The sequence below is a fragment of the Pagrus pagrus genome (genome assembly GCF_965226575.1).
Source record: "Pagrus pagrus genome assembly, chromosome: 15".
NCBI classification, from domain to species: Eukaryota; Metazoa; Chordata; class Actinopteri; order Spariformes; family Sparidae; genus Pagrus; species Pagrus pagrus.
Genome location: NC_140199.1, coordinates 208,229 through 228,603, shown reverse-complemented (window position 1 = coordinate 228,603; position 20,375 = coordinate 208,229). Strand labels below are relative to the sequence as shown.

General features: G+C 44.8%; 2 protein-coding genes across 8 annotated transcripts in view; both read left to right on the top strand.

Moving 5' to 3' along the window:
• LOC311271002 (melanopsin-A-like) overlaps positions 1 to 13,871 on the top strand; it is a 38,735-nt gene extending 24,864 nt beyond the window's left edge. Inside the window, exons 6-11 of the mRNA XM_084376324.1 lie at positions 2,801 to 2,977; positions 3,766 to 3,873; positions 8,921 to 9,116; positions 9,215 to 9,379; positions 9,836 to 9,895; positions 11,906 to 13,871. Of these exons, the coding sequence (XP_084232450.1) occupies positions 2,801 to 2,977; positions 3,766 to 3,873; positions 8,921 to 9,116; positions 9,215 to 9,379; positions 9,836 to 9,895; positions 11,906 to 12,049 (850 nt within the window). The 3' untranslated portion in view covers positions 12,050 to 13,871. The remainder of the gene's footprint in view (positions 1 to 2,800; positions 2,978 to 3,765; positions 3,874 to 8,920; positions 9,117 to 9,214; positions 9,380 to 9,835; positions 9,896 to 11,905) is intronic.
• A 2,824-nt stretch (positions 13,872 to 16,695) lies between these two features.
• The window catches only part of LOC311270999 (LIM domain-binding protein 3-like), a 53,006-nt gene continuing 49,326 nt past the window's right edge, over positions 16,696 to 20,375 (top strand). For 6 of the 7 annotated variants that reach the window (XM_084376321.1, XM_084376320.1, XM_084376318.1 and 3 more), the window contains exons 1-2: positions 19,902 to 20,017; positions 20,103 to 20,307. In XM_084376321.1, coding sequence (XP_084232447.1) covers positions 20,212 to 20,307 — 96 coding nt within the window. In that variant the 5' untranslated portion in view covers positions 19,902 to 20,017; positions 20,103 to 20,211. Of the gene's footprint in view, positions 16,891 to 17,126; positions 17,239 to 19,901; positions 20,018 to 20,102; positions 20,308 to 20,375 lie in introns of those variants that run through there. The other variant, XM_084376316.1, reaches the window with a different exon arrangement.

Here is a 20,375-nt window from a genome sequence, read left to right as displayed (position 1 = left end):
AAACAATGGCCGCGTTTCCCAGATTCGATCGTTCTTAAGGACTTAAGAAGGCTCTTAAGAAGGGTTCGGCTAAGAAGGAGCGCTAAGATACAGGTGTTTCCCAGATGCGTTCTTAACTGCCTTCTTAGGAGAACCTGAAGATCAAGCCAAAGAAGCTTCTGAAGAAGCTCTTAGTGGGAGCTGTCCACCGCGCTGCTGCTGTGCTGAATCAATCGATGCCAAGCAAATCGATCACCCACCTCTTTATCAGCGCATAAGTGTGTGTGTGTGTGTGTGTGTGTGTGTGTGTGTGTGTGTGTGTGTGTGTGTGTGTGTGTGTGTGTGTGTGTGTGTGTGTGTGTGTGTGTGTGTGTGTGTGTGTGTGTGTGTGTGTGTGTGTGTGTGTGTGTGTGTGTGTGTGCTGTCAGACCGGGCTGTCCAGGCAAAGAGATCCAACGGCTGATCACTCTGGTGTCTCCACACATCCAGAGAGCAACCCGCTGCAATTTTCAGCCCGGAGGTGCAGCACAGAGTGATCAGCCGTTGGATGTCCGCACGGGGCAGCCGGTACTTTGCCTGGACAGCCCGGTCTGACAGCACGTCCAGTGGGGAGAAGTGCTGACGCACGTATGCATTTATGTAAACCGTCTGGCTTCGCGCACGGCGACGCTGTTGGTTCGCAGGGAGAATGTGCTGTATTGCAGCCGTGGTTTCTCACACGCGCGGACTTTGGCAACGCAGAGTAGCAGGGGAAGCCTCTCTGGATGAGGTTCAGCTGAGTTTAATACATCTGTTTCCTTGATATCTGTGAAATGCCACAGGGTTGTTGTTTTTTTTATGTGTAGTACTATAAACTCATATATGCAGATGTTGCGGAAAACTTAAACGTGTAATTCAATAAAAAGGTTTTTTTTTCATCTACCATTTTCTATTTTTTTTTTTTCTTGCGCCAGTGGTCCGCAGCTATGAGCGCATTTCAACACTGAGCATTGTTTTATTATTTCGCAAAGTGGAGGATATAAATTTCCCTGACGCGCTGGATCACTGAGCATTCGGTCGCTAAGAAGGCTGTTAAGAGTGGGTCAGCTCGATCTTACATTTCCTTCTTAGTGAAAGATCTTCTTAAGCTAAGAGCGACTCTGGGAAACACATCCTTCTTTCACAGCGTTCTTAAGAGCGCTCCTAAGAAGATCTTAGCACTTAAGAGCTTCTTAACGAATCTGGGAAACGCGGCCAATGTTCGTTCAGTAGAGAAAAACTTCAGTCTCATTTCATCTCTGAGCGTCTCTCTGGCGCCACCATCAGGATAAAACTTCCACTTGGATGAACGTGATGAGATAATTCAGGAAGAAGAATTATCCTGATGTGTGTTTTTTTCTTCTTATGATTTTTTATCCGTTCTGTGAATTATGTGAATATTTATTTTATTTTTTTTGTTATTGTTTGTTGTTTGAGCTGTGAAAGAACGGAGGACTGAAATTGTCAAGATAAAAAATAGATAAATGAACGACTCATTAAATGAATTGATAATTTATTTGTGTATTATTTTGTGGTGAGTCCGTCTCAGTGTGAGATCAATAATCGATCAGTGACGCTGATGTTGATTGACCAATAAGTGAAAAGTTATCGACCGCCCCTCACAAGAGAATAAATAAATGTAAAAAGAAAAAGAGAAATAAAACACTTTTTAAAAAAAAGAAGTAAATAAATAAAAAATACTTTGTAACAATAATTTAAATGATTAAATTAAATGGCAAAGTGATAAATATTGTAATTAATGCAAAGGTAAATAAATACAGAAATAATAATTTGTGTCACATTTTATGAATTAATTAATGACTACATTTATTCTCAATATTATTTGTGGTGCATTTAATGGATTATTATTATTTATTAGTTATTTATTTTAGATTGTGGCAGATTTGATCCTCCATATCACAGCACAGAGCATCTGTTTAAAGAAGTTAAACGCCTTTGATGACTAAATGTTCAACATAGATAACATATATAACACAGAACATATACAACATATACAACATGTAGAACACAGAACACATAGGACATATACAACATATACAAGATATAGAACACATAGAACACATAGAACACAGAACATATGCAACATATACAACATATAGAACTTATAGAATCTATACAACATATACAACATATACAACATGTAGATCACAGAACATATAGGACATATACAACATATACAAGATATAGAACACATAGAACACATAGAAAACACAACATATAGAACACAGAACGTATGCAACATATACAACATATAGAACTTATAGAATCTATACAACATATACAACATATAGAACATATACAACATGTAGAACACATAGAACATATAGAACGTATACAACATATAGAACATATAGAACACATACAACATATAGAACACAGAACATATACAACACATAGAACATATAGAATGTATACAACATATAGAACATATACAACACATACAACATGTAGAACACAGAACACATAGAACATATAGAACGTATACAACATATAGAACATATAGAACATATGGAACACATACAACATATAGAACACAGAACATACAGTATACAACACATAGAACATATAGAACGTATACAACATACAGAACATATAGAACATGTGAGTGTGTCTTCTGGTCAAACATCACATCAGTGTCAGACGTCAGCTTTAAGCTGTTCAGTTGTTTAGCCCTGTGGTTCTCCTGACAGAGACCCGGTTCCTCGGGCCGAGCCTCCTCTGATCACTGTCAGTCAGTCAGTGTCCTGCAGGTTCAGCTCAGCAAGTCTTTGTGTGTTTTCAGAGCTGTGGGGAAGATCAACGGCAGCATCCACAGTCACGGCAGCACTCGTGACTCGGTGAAGAACTTCCACCGACTGCAGAACGAGTGGAAGATGGCAAAGATCGCTCTGATCGTCATCCTCCTCTACGTCATCTCCTGGTCGCCGTACTCCAGCGTCGCTCTCACCGCCTTCGCTGGGTAAAGCAGACACACACACCTGGAGAGCATACAGAAAGAAACAGAGTGTTGAGCATCAGCTGCAGTTCCTCTAGTGGCCACTAGATGCGTCTGCATTAAAACTCAACAGGAAATACAACTTCCAGTAGATCATTGAATCTTCTTTAATCTTCTTCTGATGTCTCAATACAAAAATCTCTGTAGATAAATGTTCCTCAGAGACAGTCAGACTGGAGACATCTCCACCAAACCCCAGTCAGGATTTTGATGATTTTATGGAGCTTTGAGGGGAAAGATTGTCTTCTTCAGAGCAGTGGTTCCTAACTGGTCCAGCAGATTTTTTACCTCCATGTTTACGAGCATGCTTTCTTCTTCTCTACTGCCTCTGTTGACACCCTGCTGTGACTCCCTGGTGATTAGTGGACTGGTGAAACCACCTGCAGGACTGTGAGTGTCACTGTGTGTTAATGACACAAACAAATGGAAACCTGCTCTTCAAAGCAAAAGTCAAAAACTTGAACATATTTTCAATCTGTTTCACTGAAGGGAAACAAAATATTTCATCACAAACCAGAAAGTTTGGAAGCTGCTGCTCTGATCTTTAATGTTTTAATGTATATAACACGTTTATCACCTGTGTTTATATGTGAAATCTTGTGAAAATCAAAAGAAGTTCAGTAAGTTAATGTCTTAGTTTTAATGCACTTCTGCAGTAAGTCTGTGAATATTGTCTGAGTGGTGAAGAAACAGGACACTTACCCTCGAAGGTTTTTCTGTTTCCTCGCTGTGTTCGTTGTTTCCTGCTGCAGGTACGCCGACATGTTGACGCCCTACATGAACTCTGTGCCCGCCGTCATTGCCAAAGCCTCGGCCATCCACAACCCCATCATCTACGCCATCACACACCCCAAATACAGGTAACACACACACAGAATCACACACTTCATCAACACTTGGACCTGTTTGGAGAATAACTGATCACCTAAGATCATCTGTTGGTGCTTCAGTATTGGACCTGGACACCCGATCAATATTCCTCAAAAGGTTGTGTTAATGTGACTCGAGCTCGTTTTCATCGTGCTGACGTGACGGCAGCTCAGTGAACCGTCCCTGTTCCATCAGTCCAATCAGAGAGAGCAGCGGCGCCGCTGTGAGCTCTGACAAGTCAGCTGAACCAACCACTGCTCCATTAACCTGAATGTTGACTGGACTGGAGAGACACACACACTCTCACACACACACACACACACACACACACACACACACACACACACACACACACACACACACACACACACACACACACACGCACACACACACACACACACACACACACACACACAGGGTTAGACACACAGCAGCTTCATGTCACATCAGAACTGAAGAGTCGACATGAAAACAACAACAACAAAAGAATAAACTGACTGAAGATCTTTGAATCTTTACTGACAGAAAGTCTTTAAAAAGTTTGTTTTGAGTCGTTTGTCGTCTTCTTCGTCTTCCTCTTCTTGGGCCTCATTCACCAATATCTTCTTAAGAATCTTCTTAGATTCTTTCTTAAGTTGTTCTTGAGAGGTTCCTTAAGAAAACCCTACGTCAGATTCATCAACGCGTTCGTAAGCCTCAGAGTTGTTCGCAGCTCTGTTCCTACATTGATGAATGCCACCTCCTCGTAAATTGAGAGCGCGTGCAAGGTGAGTCTAATTAACATAGGTAACCGCCCATTAATGCTAATAAAAGAAACTGCAGGGCCGTGTAGACACTGATGCCGTAGTACAGAGCAAACAGCAACAAAATGCCAGAAGCAAAAAATAAATCAGTTGGAGCGCAGCAGGTGAAGCGAAAAAAAAACTTTAAAAGTGTGAAAGATGTGCACTGAAACCGGTCTGTCTTTTTTTTTGTTTATTTTTTTAAAGTGAATTAGACTGTTAGACTGAAATTGTGATATTAATGCATTTTCTTCACAAGCGGGCAATAAATTGCGCTCGAACATGAACAGCGCGCCTGCAGTCTGGTCCCATGATCGCGTCAGGACGCACATCCTCACGGTGTTGTGGCGGAGGGGACAGGACACAGCAGGCCATGATTATCCTACAGACCTGTAATGGTTAGGGAGAGTCATAAGTTAAGATGCAAGGTGTTTGAATAAACGTGACCTTAGTCTAAGCAGATTTTATAATAAAATAAATCAAATCATCAGTTGTCTTACCTTCTCCGGTTTGTACAGCAATTTGCCACCTGCTGTGTCCAAACACATCCAGCGCCCCTTTAAAATGCCGATGGTGCGTTCGATGGTGGAGCGAGTGTGCGCATGCATCTGGGTGAATAAAATCTCCTGTGGAGTCTGAGGGTTGGTCATCAACCAGGGAGCCAGGGCATATCCTCAATCCCCTAATAAAATAAATCAAATAAAAAGACACTTTTATGGGAAATTATAATTATATTATAAAAGATATGTACCAATGAGCCATGCGTCACCAGCTGCTCCTTGTTCAAGGTGTGTTCCCACGGAGCTGTTTTGGAAAATATAGGAGTCGTGTGCTCCTCCTGGGAACCGGGAGACCACGTTCAGTAGGTGGTTATTTGAGTCGCAGATAACTTGTACGTTTATCGAATGGTATTGCTTGCGGTTGAGGCATGGGAAGGAGTCTGGAGAGGGTGCCTTAATGCGTACGTGCGTGCAGTCTATCGCACCAATGGTGTTAGGGAGGCCAGCGATGTTATGAAATCCTCTCTTAACTGCGACTTGATCTTCTGCTGTGTATGGAAACTTGATTACTAATTGATGGCATGGTTTCCAATTGACTTGATTAATGTTAAATCACTGGCACATTTAATTTATTTTAAAATTTAAAATTCTGTAAATTACCAAAAATATGAAATGAATAAATAAATAAATATGACAGAATTATCACTGTAATGTTGTATTTTATTGAACTGCACAAGAGAAGAAAACACAACCATGCCAACATGTCGGCACTGAAATGTGCGTAAGAGTACTCCTGAGTGTTCGTAGGATTTGTTCTTACCTAAGAATAAATCCTGGATAAGAAAAAATTCATGAATGCCACAATCTTCGTAAAATCTTCGTAAGTGGGACTTAAGAACAAATTTGTTCGTAAGAACGGTTCATGAATGAGGCTCCTTGTTCTTCATCTTCTTGTTCTTCTTGTTCTTCTTCTTTGTCTTCTTTGTCGTCTTCGTCTTTTTTATCTTTGTCTTTGTCCTCTTGTTCTTGTTCTTGTTCTTGTTCTTGTTCTTGTTCTTGTTCTTCATCTTCGTTTTCGTCTTCTTCTTCATCTTCTTTATCTTTGTCTTCTTCTTCTTCTTCTTTGTCTTCTTCTTCAGTGTCGATGCCTTTTATTGGAAAAACACATCAGTTTTATAAAGTTAAACACGTGTGAAAGGAAAGTTCAACATTTTTCCCAACCCTAACGCTGGATAAACAGTCAGGTACGTCACATGCTGCGTGCTCGCTCTCTTCCATTTAGATCAGGCAATGAGACGGAGTACAAAGCTGCAAAGTATGGGCTGAAAAAAGCCATCACAGCGGCCAATTGGCAGTACAGAGACGATCTGGACGGCTTCCATTCCACTGCTGACTGATGGATGTGGCAAGGCCTGCAGCACATCACAGACTACAGGACCAGCACCAGCACCATCAGCTCCATAGACAGCCTGCCGGATGACCTCAATACCTTTTACACCCGCTTCAAGACCTCCAGCCACACCACAGAGAGGAGGCACACACACACCAGGACCCCCCTCCCCTCCACCAACCGTCTCATCAGGCCAGGTACACAAAGTCCTGAGGAAGATCAACCCCCGCAAGGCAGCTGGACCAAACAACATCCCTGGGCGGGCTCTCAGAGCATGTGCCAACGAGCTGGCTGATGTTCTCACCTCCATCTTCAACCTTTCCCTCAGCGACAGCACCGTTCCCTCCTGCTTCAAGACCACAACCATCGTCCCCCTTCCCAGGAAGAGCCCACCCACCTGCCTGAATGATTACAGACCAGTAGCACTCACTCCAATCATCATGAAGTGTTTTGAGAGAGTGGTGCTGACCCACATTCAGAGCAGCACATCGGACACCCTGGACCCCCTACAGTATGCCTACTGGCCCAACAGGTCCACCTGAGATGCTGTCGCTGCTGTTCTCCACTATTCCCTCTCCCACCTGGAAAAAAAAACTCCTACATCAGGACGCTCTTTGTGGACTACAGCTCCGCCTTCAATACGGTCCTTCCCCACAAACTGTCTACACTTGGTCTGCCCACCCTCTGTGACTGGCTCCTAGACTTTTGACTGGCAGGCCCCAGTCTGTCAGGACTTCAGCCAGCATCAGTCCATCCTCTACACCCTGTTCACCTGCAGCTGTGTCGCCTCCCACGAGGACAACATCATCCTAAAGTTATCAGACGACACCGCAGTGATAGGATGCATCACTGGCGGGGACGAAGCGGCCTACAGGAGGGAGGCGGCCAGTCTGGAGTCATGGTGTGAGGACAACAACCTCACCCTCAACACGGACACGGACGAAGGAGAAGATAGTGGACATGAGGAAGAAGAGGAAACCTCATCGGACTCTGTACATCCGGGAGCTTGAAGTAGAGCGGGTGAGCAGCTTCAAATACCTGGGTGTCCACATCAGTGAAGACCTCACCTGGTCACTCAACACCACACAGCTGGTAAAGAGGGCCCAACAGCAGCTGTATTTTCTGAGGAGGCTGAGGAAGTTTGGCATGTCGCCTGAAATCCTCAGCAACTTCTACAGCTGCATTGTTGAGAGCATCTTGACCGGCTGTATCACCTTGTGGTACGGCAGCACTACTGCTATGGACCGCAAACGCCTGCAGAGAGCGGTAAAGACTGCTGAGAGGATCACCAGGACTCCACTGCCCTCTCTGCAGAGCATCTACCACTGCAGAGTCCACAGGAGAGCCACCTCCATCCTCAAAGACCCCACCCACCCCCAGCAGACTGTTCATGCTGCTGCCCTCAGGCTGGAGGTACAGAAGTGTTCAATCCAAAACCACCAGACGAAAGAACTCTTTCTTTCCCATCAGACTCCTGAACAGCAGATAGGAGTTTACAGCCACTCTACCTCACACGACTGTCCCGACTGTTTACATCTGTTTACATTTTAAATTGCACATGCATAATTGCACGGCTCACATTTGCACTGTTTTTATTATTATTAATATTGTTGTTGCTTTTTTATTCATTCTTTACATGCTGCCTTTTTAAATGTGTTTTATTTTGTATATTTCTCTTGCTTATATTTCTTTGTTGGCACTCTGTGGACAGCAAAGGAAGAATGTCAGTGTGCAGAGAAACATGTCCTCACTGTGCACACGACAAGAAACACTTTGGATCTTATTTCCCTCTGACAGATGTTCTGACAGATGTTCTGATAGATGTTCTGACAGATGTTCTGACAGATGTTCTGATAGATGTTCTGACAGATGTTCTGACAGATGTTCTGACAGATGTTCTGATAGATGTTCCGACAGATGTTCTGACAGATGTTCTGTCTCATGTCTGTGTGTTAAATGCAGAGCTGGAGTCAGGATGTGTTAGCCTAGCTTAGCATAAAGACTAGAAGTAAAGAGAACTGTTGACTGACTGTCCAAAGTCTAAATCTGTGCAGTGAGTTTGTAGTTTGTAGTTTTGGGGACAAATCAATTCAAACACTCCTCTTTCCAAGAAAAATGTCCACCTGCCCCTCTGGGCTTCCGTAGTTCCAGTCAGAAGCCTTTGTTCAGTATCACTCTGATCTTCTTCGGTATCACTCGGGTCTGGGACATGTTCTGTCATGTGGTTTGATCCATTTGTCTGAATGAGGAGAGAAGCTGAAACAAAAAATCAAACATTTCACTTCATTCAGTTTTTCTTGCAGCCTTTAATGAACACCATTTCCCATGAGCCCCGGACCTTAACAGTGACTCTGTCTCTTTCCAGGTTAGCGTTAGCCAAGTACATCCCGTGTCTCGGCATGTTGCTGTGTGTCCGTCAGCGTGACCTGCGTTCGACCAGCAGCAGCTTCGTGTCGACGCGTCGCTCCACTGTGACGAGCCAGACCTCCGACATCAGCAGCCAGTTCAGACGGACCAGCAACGGCAAGTCCCGCCTCTCCTCCGCCTCCGACAGCGAATCGGTGAGCTCCGATCCTTCTCATCACATTTAGAGATGTGAAACAGGAAGCTGAGGCGGTGTGTGTGTTTGGTGTTTCAAAGTGTGTGTGTTCCTCTGCAGGGTTTGACAGACACCGAGGCCGACCTGTCCAGTATGGGCTCCAGACCAGCCAGCCGCCAGGTGTCGTGTGACATCAGCAGAGACACCGCCGAGCTGCCCGACTTCAAACCGTCCTCCAGCTTCAAGTCCAAGATGAAGAGCCACGACTCGGGAATCTTTGAGAAGGTGAAACTCTCCTGGTGATCAGGTCCTTTGATTTCTTGTTGATGATGACGATTCAGTGTTTATCTGGTTTCTACACAATGTGAAGCTCTCTGATTGGACGTTTGTCACTGAAATGCACCTTGGGAGTTGTAGTTGACTCCTCTTCTTCGTTTAAACGTCCTCAGGCTTCTTCTCTTCTTCTCACCTCAGTCCACTTCGTGGTCAGAACCAGAAGTCTGGGATGTTTTCAGACTCTGAGGTGCTGCAGTCCTGTTAAACTTGGTCCTGGTCGACCTGCAGGCGTTTTACAACACCTATGTTCATGTTAATCTGCTGCTCGGTGTCTTTAATCTGCTCAATTGACTCCTCAACTTCTGACATTAATCGTTGACTTTACTGTCATCGATCAGAGACGAGTTTTTGACGACTGCTCCTCTGGTTTTCTGCTGATTATTCATTTGTCTGTTTTTCTTCCAGACGTCCTTTGACACTGACGTCTCCGTGGCCGGAGTCAGTGAACGCAGCAGCATCCCCAACGTGAGTTCCTGCTCATCACACACCTGCTCATCACACACCTGCTCATCAAACACCTGCTCATCACACACCTGCTCATCACACACCTGCTCATCACACACCTGCTCATCAAACACCTGCTCATCACACACCTGCTCATCACACACCTGCTCATCACACACCTGCTCATCAAACACCTGCTCATCACACACCTGGTCACTGTGTCTGAACTAAACCATGTAAAGATAAAACACAGACTCAGGCTGTGTCTCAATTCAGGGGCTGCAGCCTTCAAGGACGCGGCCTTTGCGGCCTACGGAGGCCGGGTCCTTCGGAGAGACCTTGAAGGCCTCGTCCACCGTTGTTAAATGGGACGGTCTAGCCTTCGGAGTATTTCCTGGTTGGTCATCAGAGATGCATTAAAGTCTATTTTGGTTCAAATCTATCAGACGTGTACATTTATTTGTGTTTGTACAAAATTAACGACAAAATCTAAATTGAATTATCAACATTACAAAATAAACCTTAACCCATTGGTGAATAACAACTATATTTACCACAGCATCACCAGCGTCACGTGTTTTAACTGAAAGTTAACATCTGGAGGTTTTATAGTCCCTTGAAGTTTAACATATCTGGCGTTGGATGTTCAAATGACTAAAAACCGAGTATAAACCCATTACTCTAATTTAAATGTCATGTCTGCGCCACTTGATGTCGCCATTTTCTCTTGCTTCCTCTTCTGTTTCGGGACTGAGCAGCGGTGCGCAAAGGATCTTGGGATATGTGAGGCCGCGAAGGATAGTAGCGGTGCGTCGTCCGAAAAGAGGGAAGGGCAGGCTGCGTTTGAAGGAGCCTCTGAACTGGGACGGCCTTCGTGCAGCGTTGTGACGTAATTGGCCTTCAAATGCGCCCTTCGAGGGCTGCAGCCCCTGAATTTGGACACAGCCACAATGAGACTTTAGTGACATCACCAGGTCTCACACACAGTATTCAAGAGTAACTACCCTCGAAAAAGTACTTAATGTATTTCAATCACACATAAAATTCCACTTAATTCTAATACAGAATCAAGTATTACACATGAAAGTTTAATATTTGAAAAACTGCAGTAACTTCATTTAAGCAGACGAAGTTGTTTAATTTAATCACGTCGACTCAACATGATGTTTTAAAAATTCTTTGCATTAAATGACGCTTTCCATAGAACGTGTCTTTGAATTAAACTGACATTTACTGTGATTGAAGAACATAAAGTCAAAGTGTGACATCACACAGGTGAGCTTGTGCTGCAGGTGTGTGAGCGATGAGCCCATCATTAGATTTCAGGACTTCAGCTTTATTTACACGACAGTTTCTCCCCAAAGGAAGAAAAAAACGTGAAAATGAATCATTCATTTCTTTTTCTTTTATTTTTGTTTTGCAACCAAAGGTTTTTCACATGCAGTAACTCTGTTGCCCTGGCAACACCTGACAGATGGACTGAGAGCTGAAACAATCCCATAATATTTCTTTTATTTAAAGCCAGTGACACAGGACGATCACACTCAGAAAATCAGTTTTCAGTTTTTAAGTTTGAATTAAAGAATTGGATTTAATTAACACCCTGCAGCCAATCAGAACCAAGTATTGACCCAGACCCAGGTATCATACCTGATAAAAACAGGCGCCACCTACAGGATGAGGTAATCATAGTTACCCTGTGATAGATGAAATACATAAAGATTTGTGTTTTCCACTCGTGAACCTTGTGTCAAAGCTAGTTTAGCATAGCTAGCTAACGTAGCGTTCACAGACTCTGGCAGAGAGACACCATCAGACACAAAGTGGACTGAAACATGTGGTTCTGGTGTTCCCCTCAGGATGATCCATCATCAGGTCCACATCTCTTAGTCCCAAACTTTAACTCACAGCCGAAGTATCTGATTAAAAACAACAAAGTCTTGAATGAGATTTTCATAAATCTCTTAAAGTTAAAAGCTAAATAATAATTGTAACGAAATGATGAGATCACAGCTGTTTTCTGTCCGACAGGATGATCATGTGATGAGAGGAGCGCTGGGTCGAATCCCAAGCATCGTCATCACCTCTGAGTCCAGCCCCTTCCTTCCCATTGGACGAAAAGGTTCTTCTCTCTCCAAGACGTCGAGCAACAACACGAGGGCAGGGTCCGGATAGAGCCCCGCCCTCCCGGCTCATCACCTGCAGTTCACATCCAATCACAGACGGGTTCACCTAAAGCTCAGACACAAACAGTCGTCAGAGGAAGTGATGACATTTACATTTACAGATACGATGGACAGAAATGTGTTGATAGACGAGGTCACAGTGAACATGGTTTGATCTCTGTGTAGAAGTAGTTAAAACAATACAAAGTGTTGGTACCGATGAGAACCCGTCCTGTGTGATCCCTGTGTAGGACCACGGACACAAACACACATGATGAAGGTTTTCCTGTTGTATTTAGTGTTGAGGTGAGACAGGTGAGGCTCCCTGAACTCTTTACCCAAAGTGTTTCTACGTGATGACTGTGTGTGTTGACGTGGACAGTTTTGCAGCACGTTATGTGATTTTTCTACAAACTGTAGTTTCCTGGTTGTGTTGTCGTCGTAGTCTGTAGCTTTTCATTTATTTATCTGTGTTTTTCCTGCTCAGTCGTCTGCAGAGTCATGTGACGGATGGTTCCCTGGTACAAATCTGAGATAGTTCAAAACACAACTTTACACATACAAATACAAGAGCGCGAGTGTGAGGAAGAGATTAAAAGAGTTTATCCGATACTAAATATAGCAGCGTTCAGTCACAGTAGACATCAGCAGCTGTCCTCTCTGTTCACACTCAAACTTTTCAACGAAGGTAACTTTTAGATTCGTCATCCTATGTTGTTTCTCTGAAATAACTCATCCTTGTCTCAGTGACCTGACGCCTGCAAAAGCACTTTTATAATTAAGAAACAAGATATTTAAAATGTTTTAAAAGTGTCGTTCAGTTTGTGTTTTTCTTCCTATTCCTGTTTTTTTCTTTACTTTTCTTGTTGCATATTTAAAGTGTATGTTTTTCTGGAGGAATGTTGTGGATGTGATGTGATGTTTAAGTGTAAGTACGGGGGCTGAAAAGGGACATAACTGTTGATTGTAACACAGCTGGACCTGTTGGTCTGTGTGAAGTAATCTGTACATTACCCAGAAGTCTGTTTGAATGTTTCTGTACGATAACAGATGTGACATCAAGAAGTTTCATCGATTCAACAAACAGAAAGCAAAAAACGAGGCTGTTGGCTAAGTAAACATTAGCCTAGCTGAAAACCTTTAGCAACATGTTTTAGGAGCTAAACGAGGCTGTTAGCTAAGTAAACATTAGCCTAGCTGAAAACCTTTAGCAACATGTTTTAGGAGCTAAACGAGGCTGTTAGCTAAGTAAACATTAGCCTAGCTGAAAACCTTTAGCAACATGTTTTAGGAGCTAAACGAGGCTGTTAGCTAAGTAAACATTAGCCTAGCTGAAAACCTTTAGCAACATGTTTTAGGAGCTAAACGAGGCTGTTAGCTAAGTAAACATTAGCCTAGCTGAAAACCTTTAGCAACATGTTTTAGGAGCTAAATGAGGCTGTTAGCTTAACTAAAACAACAGCTGCTGAATGATCCTTATGAAGATCATTTAGCTGCTGAACTGTGAGACATTTTATTGTTTTATTCACTCGCAGCTTTTGAAACGTGATTTTCAGTGTGAAGCGTCCAGAAACACAAAGCTTGTGTTGAAGTGTGTCGAGCAGCAGAAAGTTCCCTGATGTAATAATAATAATAATAATAATAATAATAATAATAAACAGTCTGATGCAGAGAGATTAATGTTAATATACAGGACTGAAGTTAATGTCAGCTGGATGTTTTATTAGTTGTTGTGTGTTCAAGTTTCTGTTCTGATGTCTGAAGATGATTTATTGTAGATTTGTTTCTCATGTTTTCTTCACTGTTACTCTGATTTATTTTTTATAAATAAATATCTATTATTCACTGTCTTCATTGTGGAACAGGTGTGTTTGTGTCTTCATCACAGGACACACAGAGACACAGACAGACACACAGAGACACAGAGACAGCGTCACAGACACAGAGACACAGACAGAGTCACAGACACAGACAGAGTCACAGACACAGAGACACAGACAGCGTCACAGACACAGAGACACAGACACAGACAGCGTCACAGACACAGAGACACAGACAGAGTCACAGACAGAGACACAGACACAGAGACACAGACAGCGTCACAGACACAGACAGAGTCACAGACACAGAGACACAGACACAGACAGCGTCACAGACACAGACAGAGTCACAGACACACAGACACAGACACAGAGACACAGACAGCGTCACAGACAGCGTCACAGACACAGAGACACAGACAGAGTCACAGACACAGAGTCACAGACACAGAGACACAGACAGAGTCACAGACACAGACACAGAGACACAGACAGCGTCACAGACACAGACACAGACAGAGTCACAGACACAGAGACACAGACACAGAGACACAGACAGCGTCACAGACACAGAGACACAGACAGAGTCACAGACACAGAGTCACAGACACAGAGACACAGACACAGAGACACAGACAGAGTCACAGACACAGAGACACAGACAGCGTCACAGACACAGACAGAGTCACAGACACAGAGACACAGACACAGACAGCGTCACAGACACAGACAGAGTCAGAGACACAGAGACACAGACACAGAGACACAGACAGCGTCACAGACACAGAGACACAGACAGAGACACAGACACAGAGTCACAGACACAGAGACACAGACACAGACACAGACAGAGTCACAGACACAGAGACACAGACAGCGTCACAGACACAGAGACACAGACAGAGTCACAGACACAGAGACACAGACAGCGTCACAGACACAGACAGACAGAGTCACAGACACAGAGACACAGACAGCGTCACAGACACAGAGACACAGACAGAGTCACAGATACAGACAGAGTCACAGACACAGAGACACAGACACAGAGACACAGACAGAGTCACAGACACAGAGTCACAGACACAGACACAGACACAGACAGAGTCACAGACACAGAGACACAGACAGCGTCACAGACACAGAGACACAGACAGCGTCACAGACACAGACACAGACAGAGTCACAGACACAGAGACACAGACAGCGTCACAGACACAGAGACACAGACAGAGTCACAGATACAGAGACACAGACAGACACACAGAGACACAGACACAGAGACACAGACAGAGTCACAGACACAGAGACACAGACAGCGTCACAGACACAGACAGAGTCACAGACACAGAGACACAGACAGCGTCACAGACAGAGACACAGACAGCGTCACAGACACAGACACACAGAGACACAGACACACAGAGACACAGACACAGAGACACAGACAGCGTCACAGACACAGAGACACAGACAGACACACAGAGACACAGACACAGAGACACGACAGCGTCACAGACACAGACAGAGTCACAGACACAGAGACACAGACAGCGTCACAGACACAGAGACACAGACAGACACACATAGACACAGACACAGAGACACGACAGCGTCACAGACACAGACAGAGTCACAGACACAGACACAGAGACACAGACAGCGTCACAGACACAGAGACACGACAGCGTCACAGACACAGACACAGACAGAGTCACAGACACAGACACAGACAGAGTCACAGACAGAGTCACAGACACAGAGACACAGACAGACTCTGAACCCACCATCAGGTGTAACAGCACTAAACAACACGACCAGGTCACATGTTTAAAAATACATTTGTATGGATGTTTTCTTTCAGCTTGTATTGGACCGGGCAGCTGGGTCATCTGCAGGATTGGACCCTGGTTCTATACGTCCAGCCCACCTTTTCTTTATTATATTATTATATAGTGGTGAGCAGCAGGCGTCCAGCTGCAGGCAGACAGCAGCTGATGAAGAGGATGAAGAGGATGAAGGTGATGAAGAAGATGAAGAGGAGTCACAGAGGAGGGATGAAGAGGAGTCACAGAGGAGGGATGAAGAGGAGTCACAGAGCAGTGATGAAGAGGAGTCACAGAGCAGTGATGAAGAGGAGTCACAGAGGAGGGATGAAGAGGAGTCACAGAGCAGTGATGAAGAGGAGTCACAGAGCAGTGATGAAGAGGAGTCACAGAGGAGGGATGAAGAGGAGTCACAGAGCAGTGATGAAGAGGAGTCACAGAGCAGTGATGAAGAGGAGTCACAGAGGAGGGATGAAGAGGAGTCACAGAGGAGGGATGAAGAGGAGTCACAGAGCAGTGATGAAGAGGAGTCACAGAGGAGGGATGAAGAGGAGTCACAGAGGAGGGATGAAGAGGAGTCACAGAGCAGTGATGAAGAGGAGTCACTCAGCAGTGATGAAGAGGAGTCACAGAGCAGTGATGAAGAGGAGCCACAGAGCAGTGATGAAGAGGATGGTGTCTTTATGCTTCAGCCTCGTTAAGAAGGTTGATTAACTTTATTATTATAACTACTCATAACCATTTACCCATTTAAAGGAGCAGTCTGTAGTTTGATTGAAGAAATGTTAATGAGCACAGACAGATGTTCATTGGCTGAACCAAACTGACCTGAGGAGGTGTACTGTGTGTATATGTGGCGGACCCTGAACCTTTCTAAACTACACAAACTGCTCCTTTAACTCCTTATTGGAGTTTAACAGTCCTGCCGGCTGCTTCCGGTTCACTCCTGCCTCTTTAAATAAAACCCTGCTTATGAAAATCCACCATTAACACCTCCTCCTCTTGCTCCTGCTGCTCCTGCTCCTCCTCCTCTTCCTCCTCCTCCTCCTGCCCCTGCTCCTCCTGCTGCTCCTGCTCCTCCTCCTCCCCTCGGCCCCCCTCCTGCTCTCTGCCCGGGCCGGCCACCGGAGCCGGTTCCCCGGATCACCGCAGGCTGTCCCAGTCGGTGTGTGTCGGTGCTCGGAGCTGCAGAGAACCAGCAGCAGGTATCCACCTCTCACACTGTCCACCACCTGTCAGTGTGCGCGTGCCTCTGCTGTCTAATCCCTCCTTCATCTTCATCTTCATCTTCATCAGCAGCAACAGGTTGCTCAGCTCGGCGTACCGGCTCTCAGCTCGGTGTACCGGGTCCCAGCAGCAGGTCTCCCCTGCAGCAGGTCTCCGTGGTTCGGAGGCCTAAGACGGACTCCTCCGGTTTAAACTCTCGTGTTGTTTATTTCAGGCTGTGCGCTCGGTTCCGTGCACGGAACGGCCCTGCTGGGCGGAGCAGAGTGGAGGAAGCAGCAGGAGCAGCAGGTGGGCGGTGACTGTCTGCAGATCACCTGAGAGACAAGGTAAACAGGGTCAGGTATCAGAGCTGTGGTGACATCATGAACAGGAAGTGAACTCAGATCACGTGCTTAATGTTTTAATTAAATCAGCTGAGCTATATCTGACACGTATATCTTTTAGTTATACAATATTTATTGGTTATTTGTGCTCCAGTTGTTCTGTTTATTATATTAAGATCATTAAAGGAACAGTTCATATAAACATTAACCTCAGTCATCGTCTCCTCCTGATGATATAAAGTCAGGCTCGGCCATCGTCTCCTCCTGATGGTATAAAGTCAGGCTCAGCCATCGTCTCCTCCTGATGATATAAAGTCAGGCTCAGCCATCGTCTCCTCCTGATGATATAGTCAGGCTCAGCCATCGTCTCCTCCTGATGATATAAAGTCAGGCTCAGCCATCGTCTCCTCCTGATGATATAAAGTCAGGCTCGGCCATCGTCTCCTCCTGATGATATAAAGTCAGGCTCGGCCATCATCTCCTCCTGATGATATAAAGTCAGGCTCAGCCATCATCTCCTCCTGACGATATAAAGTCAGGCTCAGCCATCATCTCCTCCTGATGATATAAAGTCAGGCTCAGTCATCGTCTCCTCCTGATGATATAAAGTCAGGTGAAGTCTCGTAGTCCACAGAACATTTCTGGAGCTTCACAGTAAAACAGAGTTGCAGCGTTCTGCTGAACACCTGAAGCAGCTGGAGATGATTCAAACATCAGATGTCTCCTTAAAATGTTGTTTATGTTGTCATGACCGCAGGCGAGTGTGTGCGGACACAACCAGCAGTAGTTAGTTCGGAACAGCCTGAGATCAGCCTGTCAGTCTGTGCAGCCGGCTGAAGACAACATGAACAGAAACATGTTGCTGTAACATGAACATATTTAAATACTTGTTCATTATTTAATACATGCTGATATCATGACTCATCAGTAAACACACACTCTACTGTCTCATCTGTTGTGTGTTACCTGTTCTCCTCTTGTTACCTGCTCTTCCTCTCTGTGGGAGGTCCAGTTAAAATGCTTCAATAAGTCTCTTTTAGTGGCAGAATGTATTTTTAATCAAAAAGACTTGTTGTTGTACTGCAGACACTTGCAGATGGTTGTGTGTCATCTGTTTTGTTTGACTTAAACTCTTAGCTACAGTTAGCTGAACCTTGTCAGTGTGTTTTTTAGCTTTTTTAAGGTGATGTCTTCTTCTTGACTTCTGGTCCTGGGACCTCTTTTCATCTGACTAACAGTCCAAAACCTGAACATACTCAGTGAACAATGATATTTTAGAAGCAGGGAAGACAAAATATCTGCCATTGTTTCAGAAATCCATCATCTGTAACCACTTATCCTTTTAGGCATCACGGGTGGCGGGGCTAGAGCCGATCCCAGCTGACATTGGGCAGGCAGCGGGGTACGCCCTGGATAAGTCGCCAGTTCACCGGACGGCTGACATATAGGGACGAACAGCCATTCACAAGTGAAGAAGCCTCTTGGATGAGAGGAGAAACGTCTTCAACAAACTGAAACGCGTCCAATTAACCACGATACAGCACGTAGGATTTAATGGCGTTGTGACTTTATCGTAACACTTCATCTTACGGGTCTGTAAATTTCATGTTAAGTAGGTGGAAACTACCAAACAACATATTTGAAAAATTCTTTAAATACAGTGATGTACTCTGTAGTCCAAAACCCATAAATCAGTTAGCATGTTAGCATGCTAGCACTTCCAGTTCCCTCGTCTCAAAGTCTGTGAGTTTGTTGATGTGTTTTCAGTTAAATGTGTGAAATAAGGTGTGTTACAGGCTGAACATACAAACTCCTTCATTAAATGTCCACAGTTTAATTATAAAGCTCTTCATGTGTTCAAAACGGTTAGCGGTTGCTAACAAGTGTCTGAATGAGACTACAGAGGTTGTCGGGGACATTAAACGTCCTCACAGCGAACACGGAGACTCGTCTCCTCACTAGTCCGTCTTTACAGGCCCACTTTAGTTACACACTGTTCTGACTCTGACTTTACAACTCGTACATTGATCAGTTTATAGAAACCTGGAGTAATTGTGTATTATGACTCTTAGTGGTGGTGACGTTTAAGTCATGTGACCGTGATGTCGTCTGTTTGTAGCCTTTTCACTGCTACACATTTAATTTACCTTCAAACATCAGAGTGGAGTTCACCTGTGAAGATTATCTGGATCCAGACCTACTGCAGTATGTATACATATATATATATATACATATATATATATGTGTGTGTGTGTCTGTAGTCATCACATGACACCATGTTGATGTGTGTGTGTGGATGTGTGTGTGGTTGTGTGTGTGTGGATTTGAACCCTCGACCTCTCTGTAATATCCAATCTGCTGCTGACCTTTCAGTATCGGCGCTCTTCACTCGTGACCTTTCTGTTTATCAGAAGATAACGAGACGGTGGCGGCGGCAGTGCCCCTGATTGGGTGCGAGGGAAACCCTGGGCGTAGTAGGTTGGACGGGGGAGGCGGGGAGCTGGGTGAGGATGGGGGAGTGTAGAAGTGTCTGCTGGGTCTATATTAGCTCCGGTGAATCACGGCGAGCCTGGCATACCGGGTGTCCCCTTTCACACCATATAAGTCCACCCCCCCCTCCTTTTCCCTTCACCCCCCCGCCCTGCCTCACCCTGCCTCACCCCGCCTCACCCCTCCACCCCCCCACAATGCACTAGTGCTATCTCCGGCTATTCTTAGGCTGTCACTTCAGCTCCTGTGAGCAGGCGAGTCCTCTTCTTTCTCCTCTCTCAGCTTCTTTTGGGTTCGTTTCTCGACATGTTCTTCAGTTTCCTGTCAGGTTAGTTTCTTCTTCACCTGTTTCAATCTTCGTCTCCGTGTCCTTTCAGAGGCTACCCGCCGCTGGCCCTCCCTCCATCCCTCCAGTAGCTGTGGGCTTTAACATTGGTTTAATCGCCGTCGTCCATTTGGGAAGATCTTTGAGTTGAAGATTGAAGAATGAGCGCCTACACCGTGTCGCTGCCCGGCCCCGGCCCCTGGGGCTTCAGGCTGCAGGGCGGGAAGGACTTCAACATGCCGCTGACCATCTCCAGGGTGAGAAAACGCTCAAATACTCATTATATGACTGGACGTCAGTCTGTAGCTGCTGCACATTAAGCTTT